At 43.4% G+C, this 20,020-nt stretch overlaps 1 protein-coding gene and 1 long non-coding RNA gene across 4 annotated transcripts in view; one reads left to right on the top strand and one right to left on the bottom strand.

The window, feature by feature from the left end:
• Positions 1-4,313: 4,313 nt before the first annotated feature.
• On the bottom strand, positions 4,314-5,514 carry LOC108307034. The gene is made up of 3 exons (XR_001826377.2): positions 5,376-5,514; positions 4,870-5,266; positions 4,314-4,453 (listed from the first exon to the last, which is right to left on the bottom strand). It is a non-coding gene; the product is annotated as an uncharacterized LOC108307034 (long non-coding RNA).
• A 516-nt stretch (positions 5,515-6,030) lies between these two features.
• The window catches only part of AMN1 (antagonist of mitotic exit network 1 homolog), a 59,893-nt gene continuing 45,903 nt past the window's right edge, over positions 6,031-20,020 (top strand). For all 3 annotated transcript variants that reach the window (XM_017532172.2, XM_017532174.2, XM_037739866.1), the window contains exon 1: positions 6,031-6,181. In XM_017532172.2, the coding sequence (XP_017387661.1) occupies positions 6,144-6,181 (38 nt within the window). In that variant the 5' untranslated portion in view covers positions 6,031-6,143. The remainder of the gene's footprint in view (positions 6,182-20,020) is intronic.

Genomic DNA, 20,020 nt, shown 5'->3' with positions numbered 1-20,020 from the left:
AGAGATGGGGTTTCACCATGATGGCCAGGCTGGTCTTGAACTCCTGACCTCAGGTGATCCACCCACCTCGGCCTCCCAAAGTGCTAGGATTACAGGCATAAGCCACTGTGCCCGGCCCAAGTTTCTTATATAAGATGGTGTAATATTCATGTATAACCTATGCACAGCCTTCATATACTTTATTATGTTTTTAATTTTTAATTTCTTGAGATGGAGTTTTGCTCTTGTCACCCAGAATGGAGAGCAATGATGCCATCTCGACTCACTGCAACCTCCACCTCCCAGATTCAAGCGATTCTTGTGCCTCAGCCTCCTGAGTAGCTGGGACTTACAGTGCCTGCCACCATGCCCAGCTAGTTTTTGTATTTTTACTAGAGATGGAGTTTCACCATGTTGGATAGCCTGGTCATGAACTCCTGATCTCAGGTGATCCACCCAGCTTAGACTCCCAAAGTGCTGGGATTACAGGTGTGAATGGAGCCACCGCACCTGGCCATACTTTAAACATCTCTAGATTACTTGTAATACCTAATACAAGGTAAATAGTTATTATACTGTATTGGTTTTTAAATTCACATTTATTGATTTTTTTTTACCTGAATAGTTTTCTCCATGGCTGGTTAAATCTACAGATACAGAGCCTGCAGATATGGGGGGTTGACTATATCATAATTTCTTGGTTGCTTTAGGCTCAGTAATCCCTGAATCAACCACCAGAGTAATCACTGATTAGCTTTAATCTGGGCCCACCTCTGAAGATGGAGTCAGTTCCCCAAACCATGTGGCTGCTATAAAACCAGGAAGGAATTAAACAAGTATGGCAAAGCAACCACGGTGTACATCAGATCTATCTCATCCATGGCAAGAGACCCAAAATAAGAAATTCTTGATACGGTTATGCTAAGCATCTGGGAGGCAGGCTTGGTGATACCAAAGGCGCTAAAATCTGCAGGAAATAACTGTAAAAAAACAAACAGTTCTAAGAACTATGATATCATGCGCGCTTACTCAGCATGGACATTTACAATACATTGGCTAGAAATAATTTGGGTATTTTACCTCACTATTTAATTTTTTAAAAAGAAAAGAATAAAAGCAGTTGTGACAACTTCCTTTGACTCTCTGGAAGTGTGTGGGAACACAAACACTGAACACGTCATAAGACTGGGGCAGTGATCTGCCCTTTCCTGGTCTTGAAGAATCAGTGCTTACTGGAAAGACCTATATGGACAGCTCTACAACACTCAAGAGATAGTGAGCTAACCTACCCTGTGTTAGCCTAACAGACTCCATCTTAATGAAAGCCAGACAGACTCCATCTTAACCTCCGCCTCACCCCTCCCGCCATTTCTCCTTTGAGTGCATATCTGGGTCACACAGTGCTGGGTCAAGTTATACTTAGAACCATAGAAACATATAACCATTGTAAACATATCCTGCTTAACAAGCCCCCTTGCTATTGTGAACACCCCTTGATTAATTATATGGAAAGTACCAAATGCCCCCTTGGTAACCAGCAATGATGGGAACCACTTGTGTATACCCTCCTTAGTTAATCAACAATCATAGGAGCCTCCTCCCCTAACCTGCGTATTCTGCTTCTATAAAATTCTGCTTCAGCTAGGCTCCCCCTCCCCTACCTAAATCAAGGTATAAAGGGAAATCAAGCCCCTTCCTTGGGATGGAGAGATTTTGAGTGTGAGCTGACTCTCGGTCGCCGGCAGCAAAGGACTCATGATTCAAACTCAGAGTGTGGCCTCTTCCATCTAACTGACTCGGTTATAACAATAGGAAGCACCATGAGGTCCCGCCCTAATCTGCTCTGTTAAGGTCTTCCAAGCTCTAATTGGCTCCAGAGCAGCTGAGTATTTGTCCAAAAAATTACCGTATCCATGAGTAAACACCTGTACAGTCTTATCACTGCTATTCAATCTCTTTTTTAAAATCAAACCAGCACCATTTCCAGAACTATAGCTCCAAGCCTGTATTTTCATAGACACACCTCAAAATCCACATGTCCAAAATTTAAATAACCTCTCCCCTCTTAAGAATAATAATAATAAAAACCTCTCTAATTCTCTCATTTCAATAGATGGCACTACCATGAGCCACCAAATTCTCCAAACCCAAAGCCTAGAAATTAGTGTCAACTCTTCACTTTGCCTTACTCCCAACCCCATCCCAATCAACCTTTAAACCCCATAAATTCCACCTCCATTACCTCCTGTTTGTGTGTCTGTGCGTGTGTGCGTGTGTGTGTGAGACAGAGCAAGACTCTTATGTGACTCCAAGACGTTTATGTGAACTTCTCTCCTTTACCAGTAAAATATTGTCCCTACTCTTCCCTTCTGCAGACCAGTGGCTTGCATAGCTATACATCTTGGATTATAATTCTTTTTACTTACTCCAAAAGAAACTCAATATCTTTGGAGAAACCCTTCTCTGTTGTCTTTTAGCTTCACAGTGCCAAATAATAAATACTTTGGAGCAAGACTCTATCACACACACACCCTGGAGGTAGTGCAGTGGCATGGTCTTGGCTCACTGCAACCTCCGCCTCCCAGGTTCAAGTGATTCTCCTGCCTCAGACTCCCAAGTAGCTGGAATTACAGACACACACCACCACGCCCAGCTAATTTTGTATTTTTAGTAGAGACAGGATTTCACCATGTTGGCCAGGCTGGTCTCGAACTCCTGACTTCAGGTGATCCACTTGCCTCAGCCTCCCAAAGTTCCTGGGATTACAGGCATGAGCCACCATGCCCAGCCTCCATCATCTCTTGAATCTGTCCATTCCACTGCTATCACTTTAGTTTAAGCTATCAACAAGTCTCCTGTCTGGGCCAGGCGCACTGGCTTATGCCTGTAATCTCAGGAACTTTGAGGGGTCGAGGGAGGTGGATAACCTGAGGTCAGGAGTTTGAGACCAGCCCGGCCAACAGAGTGAAACCCTGACTCTACTAACAATACAAAAATTAGCCTGGCGTGGTGACGCATGCCTGTAGTCCCAGCTACTCAGGAGGCTGAGGAAGAAGAATTGCTTGAAGTCCCTGCCACTCAGGAGGCTGAGGCAGGAGAATCACTTGAGCTCAGGAGGCGGAGGTTGCAGTGAGCAGAGATCACTCCACTGCACTCCAGCCTGGAAGATGGAGCGAGACTCTGTCTCCAAAAAAAAACAAAAAAAGTATTCTATCTGGTCACCCAGCCTCCACCTGTGAACTGTCTGTTTACCATATAACAGCTATTGTTATCTTTCTAAAACACATCTTTCCTATGCATGCCCTGTCTTTGCTTAGAACCCATGAATGACTCTGCCCAAAGTTCTATAGAAAAAGCCTAAACTGTTTAACATTTAGGCCATCAGGTTGCATCTTAGCTTTCTAGATCAGGGGAGAGCCCATGGGCAAATGGCTCAAGGGTCAAATCCAGTCCACTGCCTATATTTGTACAACAACTTAAGGATGGCTTTTACATTTTTCAGTCGCTGAAAAAGATCAAAAGAGGAGTATTTCATGACAGTTGAAAATTACATAAAACTCAAACTTCAGGGTTTAGCATAAGGTTTTATTGGAACACAGCCCCACCCATTCATACTGTCTATGGTTGATTTTAAGGTACAAGTTGAATAGCTGTGACCAAGCAGCATGGCCCACAAAACCTAAAATTTAAGGTATTGTTTGGCACTGTGAAGCTAAAAGACAACAGAGAAGGGTTTCTCCAAAGATATTTAGTTTCTTTTGGAGTAAGTAAAAAGAATTATAATCCAAGATGTATAGCTATGCAAGCCACTGGTCTGCAGAAGGGAAGAGTAGGGGCAAGATTTTACTGGTAAAGGAGAGAAGTTCACATAAACGTCTTGGAAACAAAGTCCATTGGTTCCGGAGGCTCAAATAAAGAACTGCAGTTCGTTCATCGGTGGAGGTGCTGCTGCCGGGCCAAACGTCCTTTTGACAGTAGCTTATCTGAAGTGCTGCAGTTTAGCAACAAACGGTGCCATAGAAATGTGTGCATATTTGCAAAATGAGCTAGTTGTGCAAAACATGAAATGCATGAAAGACGTGAAGAAATTGTGTGTTTTTCGGTTTATGTTTTTAAGTCCTTGAGACAAATTTATTTATTTATTTATTTATTTATTTGAGATGAAGTCTTGCTCTGTCATTGTCGCCCAGGCTGGAGTGCAGTGGCGCCATCTCGGCTCACTGTAACCTCTGCCTCCTGGGTTCAAGCGATTCTCCTGCCTCAGCCTCCTCAGTTTATAGGAGCCTGCCACCACGCCCGGCTATTTTTTTAATTTTTATTTTTAGTAGAGATAGGGTTTCACCATGTTGGCCAGGCAGGTCTGGAACTCTCCTCACCTCGTGATTCGCCCGCCTCGACCTCCCAAAGTGCTGGGATTACAGGCGGCCGGCCTTGTACAGTTCTTATCTCAGACATAGGTATATAATAAGTTTCCCTCCTGCAAGGAGGGTTGCCTCGCCCTGAGGCCAAACACACCCACCTCTGCACTCAAGCACCTGACTCTGCACCCGGCACCTGGCTCCGGCACCTAGCTCTGCGCATGGCTCCCGTGGAAGGCTCAGGCTAATACAACTCTGGCCGGCCCGTATACTAGAAAAACCTGCCCAACAACAAGCCAACCAATAGTGGCCCGCCCCGTCCCAATCCCACTCCCCTGGAGCCAATCAGAGCACCCAGCTGCTGCTCATTACCCACAGCCACAACAACCCCACGCCCGAGGAAGTAAGCGCGACTTCTCGGGCCCCCTTTCCCCGACCATAGAACCTCGCCAGGGAGCTGAATAAATTGGCATTTAATTTTCTTATACTGGCCTCAGTTTCCTCATTTTAAACTCGGCAATAACCCTTACACCTCCTTTATGGTCTCTGGGCTCCAAATTGTCTAGGTCTGGCAATAGTTTCTTCTAGAATCTGCAACTTTCGGAGTATTTCATGGAAAAAGTCGGTAACCCCTACCCTACACTCACTGGATCACTCTCCAGTGTAACCATCCCAAACGATATGCAGACCACCCTTTTCTCTCTGATTTGTACTCCCCCAACCATGGGTGCTTCTATAGAACTAAGCCCATCTAAGCATTTAACAGTTATTCTAATTACCCTTTTACTTGTCTGATGCAAGTGTTCGCCACTCAATCCTCAGCACCCAGCACGATCCCTGGCCCTCATTCAGCGCTTAATAAATGCATGTTGATTGAATGCGCAGCATCCAGCACAGGCGAACAGGAGTGGGTTCCAACTTTCGAGGAGCTTAAAAAAGAAACCCAGCATATAAAAAACAGATTAATCTACAAAGAATAAAACAAAAACACTAAAAAGCAGCAAGTACTCTGCAGCAGAACCAAAGAGAAAATTCCACCTGTGGAAAGGTGTCCTTTCTTTAGGATCCTTCCTAATTTGGATACAGGTTCCCTCCTCCTTCATGACGAAATTCTTAGCGAGGTTACTTTTTGGTACACAGTGTCCTCATCTGTACAACAGACTAAGTAATTCTGAATTAACCGGATTATAATGAATATGGTTAATTTTTTTTAATATGGTTAATTGTTGAACTAAGGCATAGAAAGCAGGTAGCTCAGTGGACGCTTCCTAGAAAGTGCTCAGTAAACTCGGATCCTCTAAAACGCTCCGTTTGATGTTAACTGAGTCCGTATCCGAGCGGGTTTCCAGTGTGCATAGCCAACGGTATGGCCTAGCGTCCACTGCATCCTTTCAGTAAGAGCTGCGACCTCTCGGCGCTCCCTTCGCCACAGGAGCGTTCTCGGCTAGTGGCGTCGCTGCAGGACTTCGTGCTGGGATGAACTCCCGAGAAACTTCCGGCAGCCTAACCCGGGCGGAAGCCAGTGAGGTGAAAGAACTACAACTCCCGCCGGGCTGCACCCGAGCTCAGGGCCTCTGTATATTTTATCACACCCAGCCTCTTCCGCGCAGCTCTCAGTGGCTCCGCCTCAAAGGGGGCCCTCTTCTTTCCTTGTGGAGTCTGAAGCGTGGCCACGCCCCGGTCACCGAAAAAATCCGTGTGACGTCATAAAACCTACGCGTCGCGCGGGGGGCGGGAGTTGGCTGACGGTCCCTGGCTGGCTCTGGAGGTCTTGGGACCGCGGAGGAGGCTACAGATGGTGCAGCGATGCCTCGCCCACGGCGGGTCAGTCAGCTCCTGGATCTGTGAGTCTACCCTGTCCCGCCTCCCTTTGCACCGCCCCGGCACCTCCTCCAAACTGCCAGGCCCTGCGCTGTTCTTCTCTTCCTCCCCGCCCCTTTCCCACCTCCCCTCCCCGACTTCTGAAGAGGCCCCGCGCGTGTTTCTGTGCCTGGGTTCCCGATCTGTCATTTCCTGGCTGAGGACAATTGTGCAAAGTGGGTCGCTGGGCGGGCTTGCCCCTCCTCCCTATGTCCTGCGCGCTGAGCTATGAGTGTCCATTCTTGTCAGCCTTGACAGCTCGGCGCCCTGGTTGTTTCTGGCAGTGGCCTGTCTCAGCAGCTAAAAGCCTTGGTAGAACACAACACAACACTAGATGAGGCTGTCAACAGCTTCCAGCAGAATTCCACCTCTGTAACGGGGATAAACATTGAGAGACCCTGGGATAAGCGTGGGAAAGTGGTTAAGATCACGGATCCCTAGCTGAGATTGCTGGGTTCAGCCCCCAGCTCTGCCATTCACCAGCCACGTGACCGTGGACGGGTAACGTAACCTCTCTGTGCCTAAGTTCTTTATTTATAAAATTAATGTGATAATAGCACCCATCTCATGGAGTTGTCCTGAGGGATAAATTTAACCCATGTAAAACTCTTATAAGGATGCCCAGCAAATAATAAACACCACTACGTGTTATTGTTATTTCCTACCAGAAATTGTACTGGAAATGGAAGTTACAAGGGCAATTTTCAGTCATGTAAAAAATAGACATCTTAAGGGTAAGGAGAACAATCTCCTTAATCTACCGAAGACTTTCTAAAGCAATAGCATCTGATATTTCACATTATATTTCATAAACTCCTGGCCCGCAGTCCACAGCCATTTTTCATAAAACAGGAATCAGTTGGCTGTGATGTAGATGTCTGATATTGTGTAGATTCAGACTTAGGTAGTCCTGAGAAGATCTTGCTTCAGTTCTTGGCATAAATTGTACATCTGATCTAAATGGGATTTTATTTCCATCACTAAAAGAATGGTTGCTGGCCAGGCGTTTTGGCTCCTGCCTCTAATCCTAGCACTTTGGGAGGCTGAGGTGGGCAGATCATCTGAGGTCAGGAATTAGACAACAACTAGGAGTTCGAGGCCAACCTGGCCGACATGGTGAACCCTGTCTCTACTCAAAAATACAAAAATTAGCCAGACGTGGTGGCAATTGCCTGGAATTCCAGCTACTTGGGAGGCTGAAGTGGGAGAATGGCTTGAACCCTGGAGGTCAAGACTGCAGTGTACCTTGCAGATTGCACCACTTCAGCCTGAGTGACAAAGTAAGACCTTGTCTCAAAATAGAGATAAATAATAGAGATAAATAAAAAATAGAGATAAATAAATAAATAACTATAATATGGCCAGGCATGGTGGCTCACTCCTGTAACCCCAGAAACTTGGGAGGCTGAGGCAGGTGAATCACTTGATGTCAGGAGAGTTGGAGACCAGCCTAGTCAATATGGCAAAACCTGGTCTCTACTAAAAATAGAAAATTAGCTGGGTGTGGTGGTGCATGCCTATAATCCCAGCTACTCCGAAGGCTGAAGCAGGAGAATCGCCTAAACCCAGGAGGCAGAGGTTACAGTGAGCCGAGATTGCACCACTGCACTCCAGCCTGGACAACAGAGCGAGACTGTCTCAAAAAAATAAAATAAATAAATAGCTATAATATATGTAGAATAATATCATAAATGGGAGAGTAACAAACTTTGAAATTTCTAATAAGGAAAAGAATAGGAGAAAGCTTTGTAAAGGGGGTTATTTTTGAAGATTGATAGTATCTGACAGTTGCAAATCAGAGGAAATGCATTCAAGAGAGTGTGAAATAAAAAGAGTAAAGTTTTGACAGGCAGGAAAGTTAGAAATATGAGAGAAGACCAAAAAGTAGCACTCCAATGTGAATGGAAGATACAATATGAATAGCATGGTAGTGAGGCATAAAGCCAAATAATTGGGAGTAGAATCTTAGGGACCAGGATGAAGTAAGAGCATTCCCTCTTTTAGTCATGGGGAGCTATCAAAGGTTTTAGCTATCAAAGTGAGATTTGAATTAGGCAGAAGTTGGAAACAGGGAGATACTTCCTAAGTGTTAGAAAATCCTAATGGGTGGAAAGCCTAAACCAGGAGACATGTGAAGATGTTCTTTGCAGAATTGTTTCTGGTGGCAAGGAGCTGGAATAGGCGAGGTACCATGGAATATTATAAAGCTGTTAGAAAAGCAAAGGGTAGGCCAGGCATGGTGGCTCACACCTGTAAACCCAACACTTTGGGAGGCTGAGGAGGCTGGATTGTTTGAGGCCGGGAGTTCGAGACTAGCCTAGGCAACATGGCAAAACCATGCCTTTACCAAAAATAAAACAGCCAGCCTCACAACTTGGTCTCAAAAATAAATAAATGAAAATTAAATAAATTAAAAAATAAAAGAAAGAAAGCAAAGGGTAGATTCACATGGATAGAACTTTAAAACATAGGGCTTAGTGAAAAAAGAACAAACAGACTAACAGTGTTAAGAAAAATTTTTCAGAACTTGCAGGCAAGGCAAAGGGACGACCGCATGATCTTCAGTGTCATGCGAGGGTGGCATGGAGCTGGAATAGAGCTGTGGTCCTGTGTAAAGGTCCATATTTGCCCTTAGAAGCAAATTTTGTACCCTTTTGGGACAAGGTACGGTCTGAGGCTGGCAGTTGGTCAGCAAGCTATTTCTAGTTTGTAACAGAGTAAGAAGCTTGAGCCAGACTAGTAATTAACTGTGTCACTAAGCACAACATTTAATCTAGCTGATGAGGCTTTCTCCATGAAGGAAACAGTGCTTGGTTTATGTTTTTCCATAAACTCCGTATCTCCTCACTGACCAGCACTTTGATTAACACTGCCGTAGAGAATCCTTTGGATCTGGGATATGAATAGTTTTGAATAGAGAGACCAAGGAAAGAGAAGAATTAGAAGTTATTCTTTTAGTTTTTAGCTTTGTTGACAGGTAGAATGATGATTAGACTATGATGGTGGAAGAAATGTCTTACAGGGAAAATGAATCAGAATATCCAGTAGAAATGTCAAGCAGACAGTTAGAATATAATTTTGAATCTGAAAGAGAGATCAAGGATTAGGCCGTACGCAGCGGCTCACGCCTGTAATCCCAGTACTTTGGGAGACCAAGGCAGGCAAATCAGTGGAGGTCGGAGTTTGAGACCAGCCTGGCCAACATGATGAAACCCTGTCTCTACCAAAAATACACAAAAAATTAGCCAGGTGTGGTGGTGCACGCCTGTATTCCCAGCTACTTGGGAGGCTGAGGCAGGAGACTTGCTTGAACCAGGGAGGCAGAGGCTGCAGTGAACCAAGATGGTGGTACCACACTCCAGCCTGGGTGACAGAGTGAGACTCCATCTCTAAATAAATAAATAAATAAAATGAAAGGTCAAGGATTGAAACTAAGATTGAGGGTAAAACTTTGTAGATGATAGGAAGTTGTGGTTTAGTTTAAAGGAGTGGCTATAGAGAGAAAAAAAAAAGTCAAGGACAAAATGTCATGTAACACTTACATTAGAAGCAATCCATGTTGCCAAAACTCTTTTCTTTGTTAGATCAATTCACCATATAATGAATTGGCCAAATACTAATAGGTTGTTTCTTTTAACTATAAAATGTAGAGTAACTAATATTGGATGGGATATCTACCTGTCTCCTCGATTGTTTCACAGCTTTTAAAGATTTTAAGTTTTAGCTGACTTATTTTGAGAAATGAGACTGTCCATGCAAACTGTTGGGCCTGAAAATCAACACCACTTATGTCAACATAATTTTTTGCTCTAGGAAATTTTTGCAAATCAGTTTATCTAAATAAACAGCTATCAGGACAAACATTCTGATTTTTAGGGCAAACATGTTTATCTGGACAGATTGCTCATCAAAGCTTATTTCTTGTATCCATCAGTTTTAAACTACTAAGTCACAAACTTTGCCTAATCCTTACCCATTGTCCACCTTGATGGAGAGAAATACCCACTTAAACTGGTGGAGTTTATATCCCAGAACTTTATGTACACTCTTGCCTAACTTTCCCTTATTGAAACATTACCAAACCCTGTCAAGGTGATCTCCCTTGCCATAGTACATTTAATACATGATTTGATGAATTTAATAACTTTGCTTGACCAGCAGGCTTTCTGGATGGGCTTTGTGGCCACTGAATAATCCTCCCAGAATTTTAAGAGCTATTTGATTTGTTTCTGTCCCAACTCCCTGCTAATTGCAGCTGGAGGGAACTGGAGCAGAAAGAGGAAAGCATTTACTTTGGGAAACACATGGTACAGCCTGTATTGCTGAGCTCACAGAAGAGAATACTAAAGGGCTAAGATCAAAAAGACTGAAAGAAGAGGGTGGTGGTCGGGGGCAGGGAGCCATGTTGTGGGAAAAAGGTAACATATTGAAATATACCTGAAATCCGCATGAAGCAAAATACCGTAGTCTCTCCTTATCTGCCATTTTGTTTTGGCAGTTTCAGGTACCTGCATTCAACTGTGGTTAAAAAAATATATGTTCAATGGAAAATTCTAGAAAGAAACAATTCATACATTTTAAATTGTGCACCATTCTGAGTAGCATGATGAAATCTCATGCCATCCTGCCCTGCCTGCCCAGGACATGAATTCTGCCTTCATTCAGCATGTCCATGCTCTCCGTTAAGTAGCTTTCTCGGTTATCAGAGCTATTGTCGTAGGGCTATTGTGTTCACAAAATCCTGATATTACTTAATAATTGCACCAGAGCACAAGAGTAGTAATGCTGGTGTATTGTTACATATATTTTTTATTTTTCCGCCCAATCCCTGTAGATATTGTTATAACTGTTCTATTTTATTATTGTTGTTGTTCATCTCTTACTGTGCCTAATTTATAAATTAAACTTTACTATAGGTATGTATACATAGTAAATGCAGGGTATATATGGGATTTAGGATTCAGCACTATCCATGATTTCAGGCACCCACTGGGAGTCTTAGTACGTATTTCCCATGGATAAGGGGAGTCTGCTATATAACAGGAGTGATTATCAGTCACTTCAAATGCTTTACTTTTCTCTAATCATCCCCTACTCACAGAGGTCACGTGCAAGAGGAACAAGGGCATTTTTACAAAGTTTGTACAGACTTACCTTTTTTCTCACCTTGACTGGCGTGGGTCACTGTAGGGGTACTTGGTGAGCAGTGTTCTCAACCAAGTGGTAGTTATCTTCGTTATGTAGGGCAGGAGTTTGTAAACTTTCTGTGAAGGGCTGGATAGTAATATTTTCAGCTTTGTGGGCTACACATCCTCTGACACAGTTACTCAGCTCTGCCATTGTAGAACACAAGCAGCCACAGACAACACAGAAAAAAATGGCAACAGCCTATCATTTCACCATGATAAGGGGTGTGAAATATCTGTTGACTACCTTGACTATTGGCTCATGTTGAGCAACCTTTGTAGTAAAAGACATCATTGTCAGAGTGAAAGTGGTCTGGACAGCCAAAAGCATAACACACTTTGATTAGTGTGGCTGGAGTTGGTCGATCAGACTGGAACAATGAAATATAAAAATTTTTCAACAATGAAACCTGAGAAAATGTCAACAACTGTAATACATTAACAGTAGCCCCCAGGGGTGGGGTATGTGTGTGTGTGTGTGTCAAAGGCTGTGTTCCAGTAAAACTTGATTTCTAAAAATGAACATCTGGCCAAGTTTGTCCCACAGGTTATAGTTTGCTGACCCCTAATCTAGGTTTCACTCCAACAAGAGAACCCAGGTGGCTAAACCAGAATTAAGTTTGAATTTCCTAAGTTCCCTTTTACCAACCAGCTTGGTTTGGAGTCGCTGTTTGGAGAAAGAAAGCTGCATCATGCCCAGGCGTTGTCGGAGTAGAATCCCAGAATTTCAGACCACGTCTAGTGATCCCTCCCCTTTTCATCCTGATCATTATTTAGGAGGTGGCTAGGAGACTATGAACCCTTTCAGGGTACATTTTTTGGTGACCAAACTATTTTACTAAGAAACGAGAAATGAGACTCATGGACCAGGAGAGTGTGAAGAAGTTAGAGTCAGAAATTTCTTTCAGTGGATTTTTTAAAAGTCCATTTTACCTCTTGTTGGAGCCAGCAGCCTAAGGATGATAAGGGATGTGAAATATCCGTTGAATACCTTGACTATTGGCTCATTGAGCTTTGCAGTAAAAGACATATCATTGTCAGAGTGAAAGTGGTCTGGAAAACCAAAAACATGGTTGACCAGACTGAAACAATGAAACCATAACCCAAAAAAATGTCAACAACTGTAACATGTTAACAATAGCCCCAGGGGGTGGGGGAGTGGGGGACGGGGGGGGGGAGAGAGACAGAGAGAGAGAGAGTGTGAGAGAGAGAGAGAGAGAGTGTGTGTGTGTGTGTGTGTGTGTGTGTGTGTGTGAAAGGCCTGATATAGTCAACTTGTCAGAAGAGGGACCACACCCTATGCAATACAGTCGATTTCATTATGAGTCAAAACAGGGACCACACCCTATGCAATACAGTTGATTTCATTATGAGTCAAAACAGACTGACTTTTGAAAGGAAGCACAAGACCAGCATGCAATGGTAGTCACATGTAATCTTTACTTTGTTGCCAGGCCATGATGGCAGATGTTGCTATGTGCAGTGTGTTGTTGCTGTGTGCAGGCTGCTGATCCTGGCAGCAGTGGCAGCAGTCTGGGTGGTACATACTTGATTAGCAGCATCATTGCAGTCCATTCCATTAGAGAATGAGCCATTACCCCGGACATCTGTCTGATTGTCAGCTGTGATTTGTTTTCACAGTTCACAGCCCTAAATAGGAGTGTCTGTAATCTGCTAGTTTGTATTCTTCCAAGTGGCAGACGAGGTGACATTGTCAACAGTCCAAGAGTCAGTAAAAATATAATATGCCTTGACCAAGGACTGTTGTTTGTTGACTAAGACAGATGTTGGCAAACTTTGTAGGCTCCACCTACAGTGTCACTTTAGCCTCTCTTCCCCACTGAGTACTTTACCCAGACCCCATCAGTTGCATTTGGTTGCCTTTTTCCCCTAAGGGATCAGAGACCAAGGAGCTTAATGTGTGCCCAAGTTATGAATTATAGCAACAGCCAACAGGAGACTTCTGTTCACCAGCTGGAAGTGTGGGGAATGCAAAGTGGCAGGGAGGCTGGCTCACAGGGAATGCTGAGGGTGGTGAGGATGATATTTCTCCCTTGCTGCCTACTCCTATATTGATGCCACCCCAGTATTGATGCCTGAGCATCAGATACCCAGGTTCCTCCCCTGGGTACCTCCCACTGAGCATCCAGGCCCAGAGGTCCTTTTCTTTGTGCCCCAGTGGAAACCACTACATTTTACTCCACAGTCCTTGATAATTTTGGCCACCTGTATGCCCAGCACCCCATCATCCTCACCAGTCAAATCAGACTGTGGCAGGAGCCAGATATATAAGCAGCTGGCTTTGCACTGTTAGGCAAGACTCCGCATTTACTTTTGCTTTGAGAGACTGCTCACCTGTGGCTCAACCAAATCAACTTTTAACATTTTTAGTCTACCAAATCGAAGGGTCCTCATTATTGATACCACTTATTTCAGCAGTAGGAATTAATTGCCTGGCAAACCACAGTCATATTGCCTCTTAACTGGAGCCACAGGGCTTGATACTCAATTGTCATAATAATATTCCTTCCTCCTCTCCAATGGAGGACAGTGAATAACAACCAAAACACCACTCAGGTGGCTTATTTCAATTCTACTTCTAATCATTCAACCTCATGAACAGGTAGGTCAGTGGGGGACCTTTATTACTTCACCCACCACCTGAGTGAGAGCATTCACTAACAGATCTTAGGGAATCTTCTCATACCCCGAAACCTAGCCCACAACACCTTCGTCCTTCCTTTTCCATAATGCCATGTCTCTGTCAGCCTTTAATTTTTATTGCCAAACTGTGAGATCTAGGATTTGATTTGATGTTACATTACATATATGCTAACAGATTAGACAGTTACTTGTTTTTTTGTTTTTTGGTTTTTTTGAGACGGAGTCTCACTCTTGCCCAGACTGCAGTGCTGTGTTGTAATCTCGGCTCACTGCAACCTCCGCCTCCTGGGTTCAAGCAATTCTCCTGCCTCAGCCTCCTGAGTAGCTGGGATTACAGGCACCCGGCACCACACCCAGCTAATTCATTTGTATTTTTAGTAAAGACGGGGTTTTACCTTGTTGGCCAGGCCTGTCTTGAACTCCTGACTTCAGGTACTCCACCCACCTCGGTCTCCCAAAGTGCTGGGATTATAGGTGTGAACCACCATGTCTGTCCTAGACAGTTACTTTGTTTCATGAATTTTGAAAGAAGACACAAGATTCCTGGGTTAAAGACAAAGGACTTTGTTACTCACAGCACAAGCAACATGAGCATTAGCATAATTGCTTCAGTTCCCCTTTACCCCACATTTTACAGGACAATATAGAGGATGGACGGATGGATGCCTACACATGCTGTGTGTATGTTATAGGAGAGAAGTAGTTCGCTTGGGAAATACACTGTTTTATGGCAAGTAGTAAGCAAACTTGCCTTCTCGAGGGGAAACAATACTCCATCTCTCAAAATTGCTCACTGCAAACTCAACCTTCTTAAAAATGGCCCAAATAAAGAGCAGTTAGGGCCTTACATTCTTGGCATACCCAGAAAGACACAAAGGGAGTACAAAAGACTTGATTATGGCCACCAGCCATGAGTTGGGAAACTACCTCACCTCAATTTTTAATACATTTCAACAATTTTTTTTTTAAATACACGAATATTAAGTCCATACCCACCTCCACCCCCAAAATTGTTTTGGAATCCATTAGGATGGAAAGACCTCGTACTCAAAGGTAAGCAAACCTAAAATGACCAATTCATTTGAAAAGAGACAGAGTATATATTTGAAAGAAGAGGAGTCATGGCATTTCTTATTAATGGGATCAAGATGTTTGCTGGTTTTGAGATAGGATCTGCTGACCAGGCTAGAGTGTAGTGGTATAATCACAGCTAATAGCAGCCTAGAACTTCCAGGCTCAAGTGATCCTCTACCCTCAGCCTCTTGAGTAGCTAGGGCTCCTAGGGTAGGACAACTTTTTATATGTATTTTTTTTTTTTAATAGCAACAGAGTCTTACTTTATTGCCCAGATGGATCTTGAACTCCTAGGTACAAGCGATCTTTCCACCTTGGCCTCTCAAAGTGCTGGGATTATAGGTGTGAGCCACCACATCCAGCCCCAGATGTTTTTTTGTTTGTTTGTTTGTTTTTTGAGACAGAGTCTCACTCTGTCACCCAGGCTGGAGTGCAATGGTACGATCTCAGCTCACTGCAACCTCCTCCTCCCAGGTTCAAGTGATTTTCCTCCTGAGTAGCTGGAATTACAGGTGCCTGCCACCACGCCTGGCTAATATTTTATATTTTTAGTAGAGATGTGCTTTCACCCAGGTGAGTCTTGAACACCTGACCTCAGATGATCCACCTGCCTCAGCCTCCCACAGTGCTGGGCTTACAGGTGTGAGCCACCATGCCTGGCTAGTTGTTTGTAAATGGATGAAAAGACTGATGATAGTTTAAAAAGGTTTATGGGATGGCAGTGTGAGGCACCCCCATAGACCTCCTCCCAGTGAAATAAGCATAACTTTTGAAAATATAAAGCAAAACAACCATTTAAAGTCTTTGGAAATTCTCCTTAGGATATATAGAAAAGAAGAAACACTTATTAAATCTGTTACAACTTTGTAGGAACAATAAAAGTCTGTAGCATTTGAATGACAATCTGCTCCCTCCCTCCACTGCCTGCCCCCAGTTCAGCTTAACTTGAAGCTCCATTCCAGGGAGGTTGGCCAAGATCATGAGGCTACCCCTCCCTCCAGCTTTCTATCAGGGGCTTCATAATCTTGAGAGGGTAAGGCTGCCAGCATTTCTTATCTCTCCCCACCCCAGATGCTAATGCAGACACTAAATTCTGAGTGAGTATGGCCAAGAGTTTGGAGGATTGTTGCTTTTATGCCACCTCCACTCATAGGGCAGAAGTTTTATCTAAGCATGGCATGATGGGAATACTGGGTCCCAATCTCCCTTGTCATAGCTCATTTGTGGAGCAAAAGTTCTGTTCCAGAAGCAGCAATTCAAGAAGGCCAGAGGCTACTGCCCAGCACCCTGCTTCTAAAGTACAGTGTCACTCAGAGAGAGGGACATCATTGTCCCTGTTCTCAGCTCTGATATTGTAACTCAGAGATTTTTCCAGGGGGAGTGGCAGGCCACAAAGCAGAAAGTCCCAAAGCTCTCCCTAAGATACTGACCTTATTTGAAATACAGTATGGGGAAATTCAAGCCTAAGGGCACTCTCAAAGACAATGCAGATTTTGGCATTTAAGCAGTTAAGAAGCTGGTAGCTTCATTTGAGACCTATGCCATAGGTCAGCTAGTTTACCAGAGAGAACCAGGGAAGAAAGCATCTAAGATCCTGCTTGGGGGCAGGAAAAAAACTCAAACACTCACCTCAAAAACTACCCCTGCAGAGGAGTACAAGTGAATTGGATATGATTGTGGAGCAATTTCTACCCCACGCATTGTCAAAAATAGTAGCGCAATCAATCACCAATGAGTGGAAGCTAGCCCCTGGATGTGGTACCAACAGAAAGTTAACAGAGTAATTAGAGAAAGAGACAGTAAAAAAGAGTTCTACTAAAACCAGTGTCATTGCAGCATGACAGTGACAGAGTGACTGAGGAGCAAAATCAGAGGTTGCATTCAGTGAGGGAAATAGACTTCACTAAAATAATCAGGCCAAGTCACTAAACAAATAAACAGGTAACAACATGTCCCAGAGATCAGTGTCCACAGGTGCTACACTATAGTATCTAAACTGTTTCAACAAAAAATTATAAGACAAGCAAAGAAAGAAAATATGTTACCCAAACATGGAGGAAAAGCAGGCAACAGAAACTGCCTTTGAGAGGCCCCAGATACTGGACTTTGTAAAGAAGCCATTTAAATGTGTTCAAAGAGCTAAAGGAAGACATGCTTAAAAGATGTAATGGGGAAATTAGTTTGATGGTTCCTCGAAAAGTTAAACACAAAATTACCACAATTCTACTGCTAAGTATATACTCAATCGAATTGAAACTGGGTACTCAAATACTTATACATGAATGTTCATAACAGCATTCTTCACATTAGCCAAAAGGTGAGAAAACTCACACAGATGTCCATCAGTCGATGAATCAATAAACAAAATGTGGTTTATTTCCATAGTTGAATGTTACTCTGCTGTAAAAAGGAATGAAATACTGATACTACAATGTGCATGAACGTTGAAAACATGACATTAATTGGAGAAAGCCAGACACAGAGGCTGCATATTGTATAAATCCAGATAAATCAATAGTGACAGGAAGCAAATTAGTAGTTCTGAGGTATTACAACCCATAATTGGTTATTTGTGAGAAAAAGGAGGAATGGGGACTGACTTCATTTTTTTTTTTTTTTTTTTTTTTTTTTTAAGAGAGACAGAGTCTCACTCTTGTTGCCTAGGCTGGAGTACAGTGGCACGATCTCAGCTCACTGCAACCTCTGCCTCTCTGGTTCAAGTGATTCTCCTGCCTCAGCCTTCCGAGTAGCTGGGATTACAGGTGCTTGCCATCACACCTGGCTAATTTTGTATTTTTAGTAGAGACAAGCTTTCACCATGTTGATCAGGCTGGTCTCGAACTCCTGACCTCAGGTGATCCGCCTACCTTGGCATCCCAAAGTACTGGGATTACAGGCGTGAGCCACTGCACCAAACTGGGACTGACTTCTTAATAGGGATAAGTTTTCTTTTGGGCTGGTGGAAACGTTTTGGAACTAGATACAGGTGGTGGTTGCACAACATGCCACTGAAGTGCACACTGTAAAATGATTAATTTCATATTATCTGACTTTCATCTCAACTTTTTAAAAGAAAAAAGTAAAGCAATGCATGTTGACAGTATTTAATCAAATAGATGATACCAATAAAAAGAAATTATTTATAAAGGAAGAGAAACAGGCTGGTTGTGGTGGCTCATACCTGTAATCCCAGCACTTTGGGAGGCCGAGGTGGGTGGATCACCTGAGGCCGGGAGTTCAAGATCAGCCTGACCAACATGGAGAAACCCTACTAAAAATATAAAATTAGCCAGGTGTGGTGGCACATGCCTGTAATCCCAGCTACTTGGGAGGCTAAGGCAGGAGAATCGTTTGAACTCAGGAGGTGGAGGTTGCAGTGACCCAAGATTGTGCCATTGCACTCCAGCCTGGGCAACAAGAGCAAAACTCTGTCTTAAAAAAAAAAAAATGAAAGAAAGAGAAGCAAATGAAAATTCTAGAATTGAAAAGTGCAATAACTGAAATTTTAAAAAATCACTAGAGGGACTCAACAGTAGATTTGAACTGGCAGGACAAAGAATTAATGAACTTGAAGATAAATTAATAGAGGATATGCAGTTTAAAGAACAAAGAGAAAATAGGATGAAGAAAGCTGAACAGAAACTCAGAGGATCACGGGACACTATTAAACATGTTAACGTACGTATAATGGGAATAGCAGAACAAGAGAGAGAAAGAAGCAGAAAAAATATTTGAAGAGGCTGGACGCAGTGGCCCGTGCCTGTAATCCCAGCACTTTGGGAGGCCGAGGCCAGTGGATCACCTGAGGTCAAGAGTTCAAGACCAACCTGACCAACATGGCAAAACCCTGTCTCTACTAAAAATTAAAAAAAAAATAGCAAGGTGTGGTGGCAGGCATCTTTAATCCTAGCTACTTGGGAGGCCGAGGTAGGAGAATTGCTTGAACCTGGGAGGTGGAGGTTGCAGTGAGCCGACATTGCACCACTGCACTCCAGCTGGGCGAACGAGCAAGACTGTCTCAAAAAAAAAAAAATTGAAGAAATAATTGCTAATAAACTTTCCAAATTTAATGAGAAACATTAACCTACACATCAAAGAAGCTTGATTAATTTCAAGTAGTATAAATGCAAAGTGATTCACACAGAGAACTATAGTAAAAATCCTGAAGCCAAAGACAAAGAGAAAATCTTGAAAGCAGCAAGAGAAATGTGTAAGGGAACCCTGGTAAGATTAATAGTGGAATTTTTATCAGAAATAATGGAGGTCAGAAGGTAGTGGGATGACATATTCAAATTGCTGAAAGTGGCCGAACACGGTGGCTCACGCCTGTAATTCCAGCACTTTGGGAAGCCAAGGATGGCGGGTCACCTGAGGCCAGGAGTTTAAGACCAGCCTGGCCAACATGGTAAAACCTCATCTCTACTAAAAATACAAAAATTAGCCAGGGGTGGTGGCACTGGCCTATGATCCCAGCTACTTGGGAGGCTAAGGCACAATAATCACTTGAACCCAGGAGGCAGAGGTTGCGGTGAGCTGAGATTGATTGTACTCCAGCCTGGGCAACAGAGCAAGACTCTGTCTCAAAAAAAAAAAAAAAATCACTGAACATAAAACCTCAATCAAGAATATGATAACTCACTGTATTAGTTCATGATGTCATTACTATGAAGAATTACCTGAGACAGGGTAATTTATAAAGAAAAGAGGATTAATTGGCTCACATTTCCATAGGCTGTACAGGAAACATGGCTGGGGAGGCCTCAGGAAGCAGGCCCGTCATATATGGCTGGAGCAGGAGGAAAAGACCGAAGTGGGAGGTGCTACATACTTTTAAACCAGCAGATCTTGTGAGAACTGACTCACTAACACAAGAACAATAAGGGGGATGTCTACCCTCAT

Source organism: Cebus imitator, unplaced genomic scaffold (assembly GCF_001604975.1).
Source record: "Cebus imitator isolate Cc_AM_T3 unplaced genomic scaffold, Cebus_imitator-1.0 Scaffold76, whole genome shotgun sequence".
In the NCBI taxonomy this organism is placed as follows: Eukaryota; Metazoa; Chordata; class Mammalia; order Primates; family Cebidae; genus Cebus; species Cebus imitator.
This window is presented reverse-complemented; position numbering and strand designations above follow the sequence as displayed.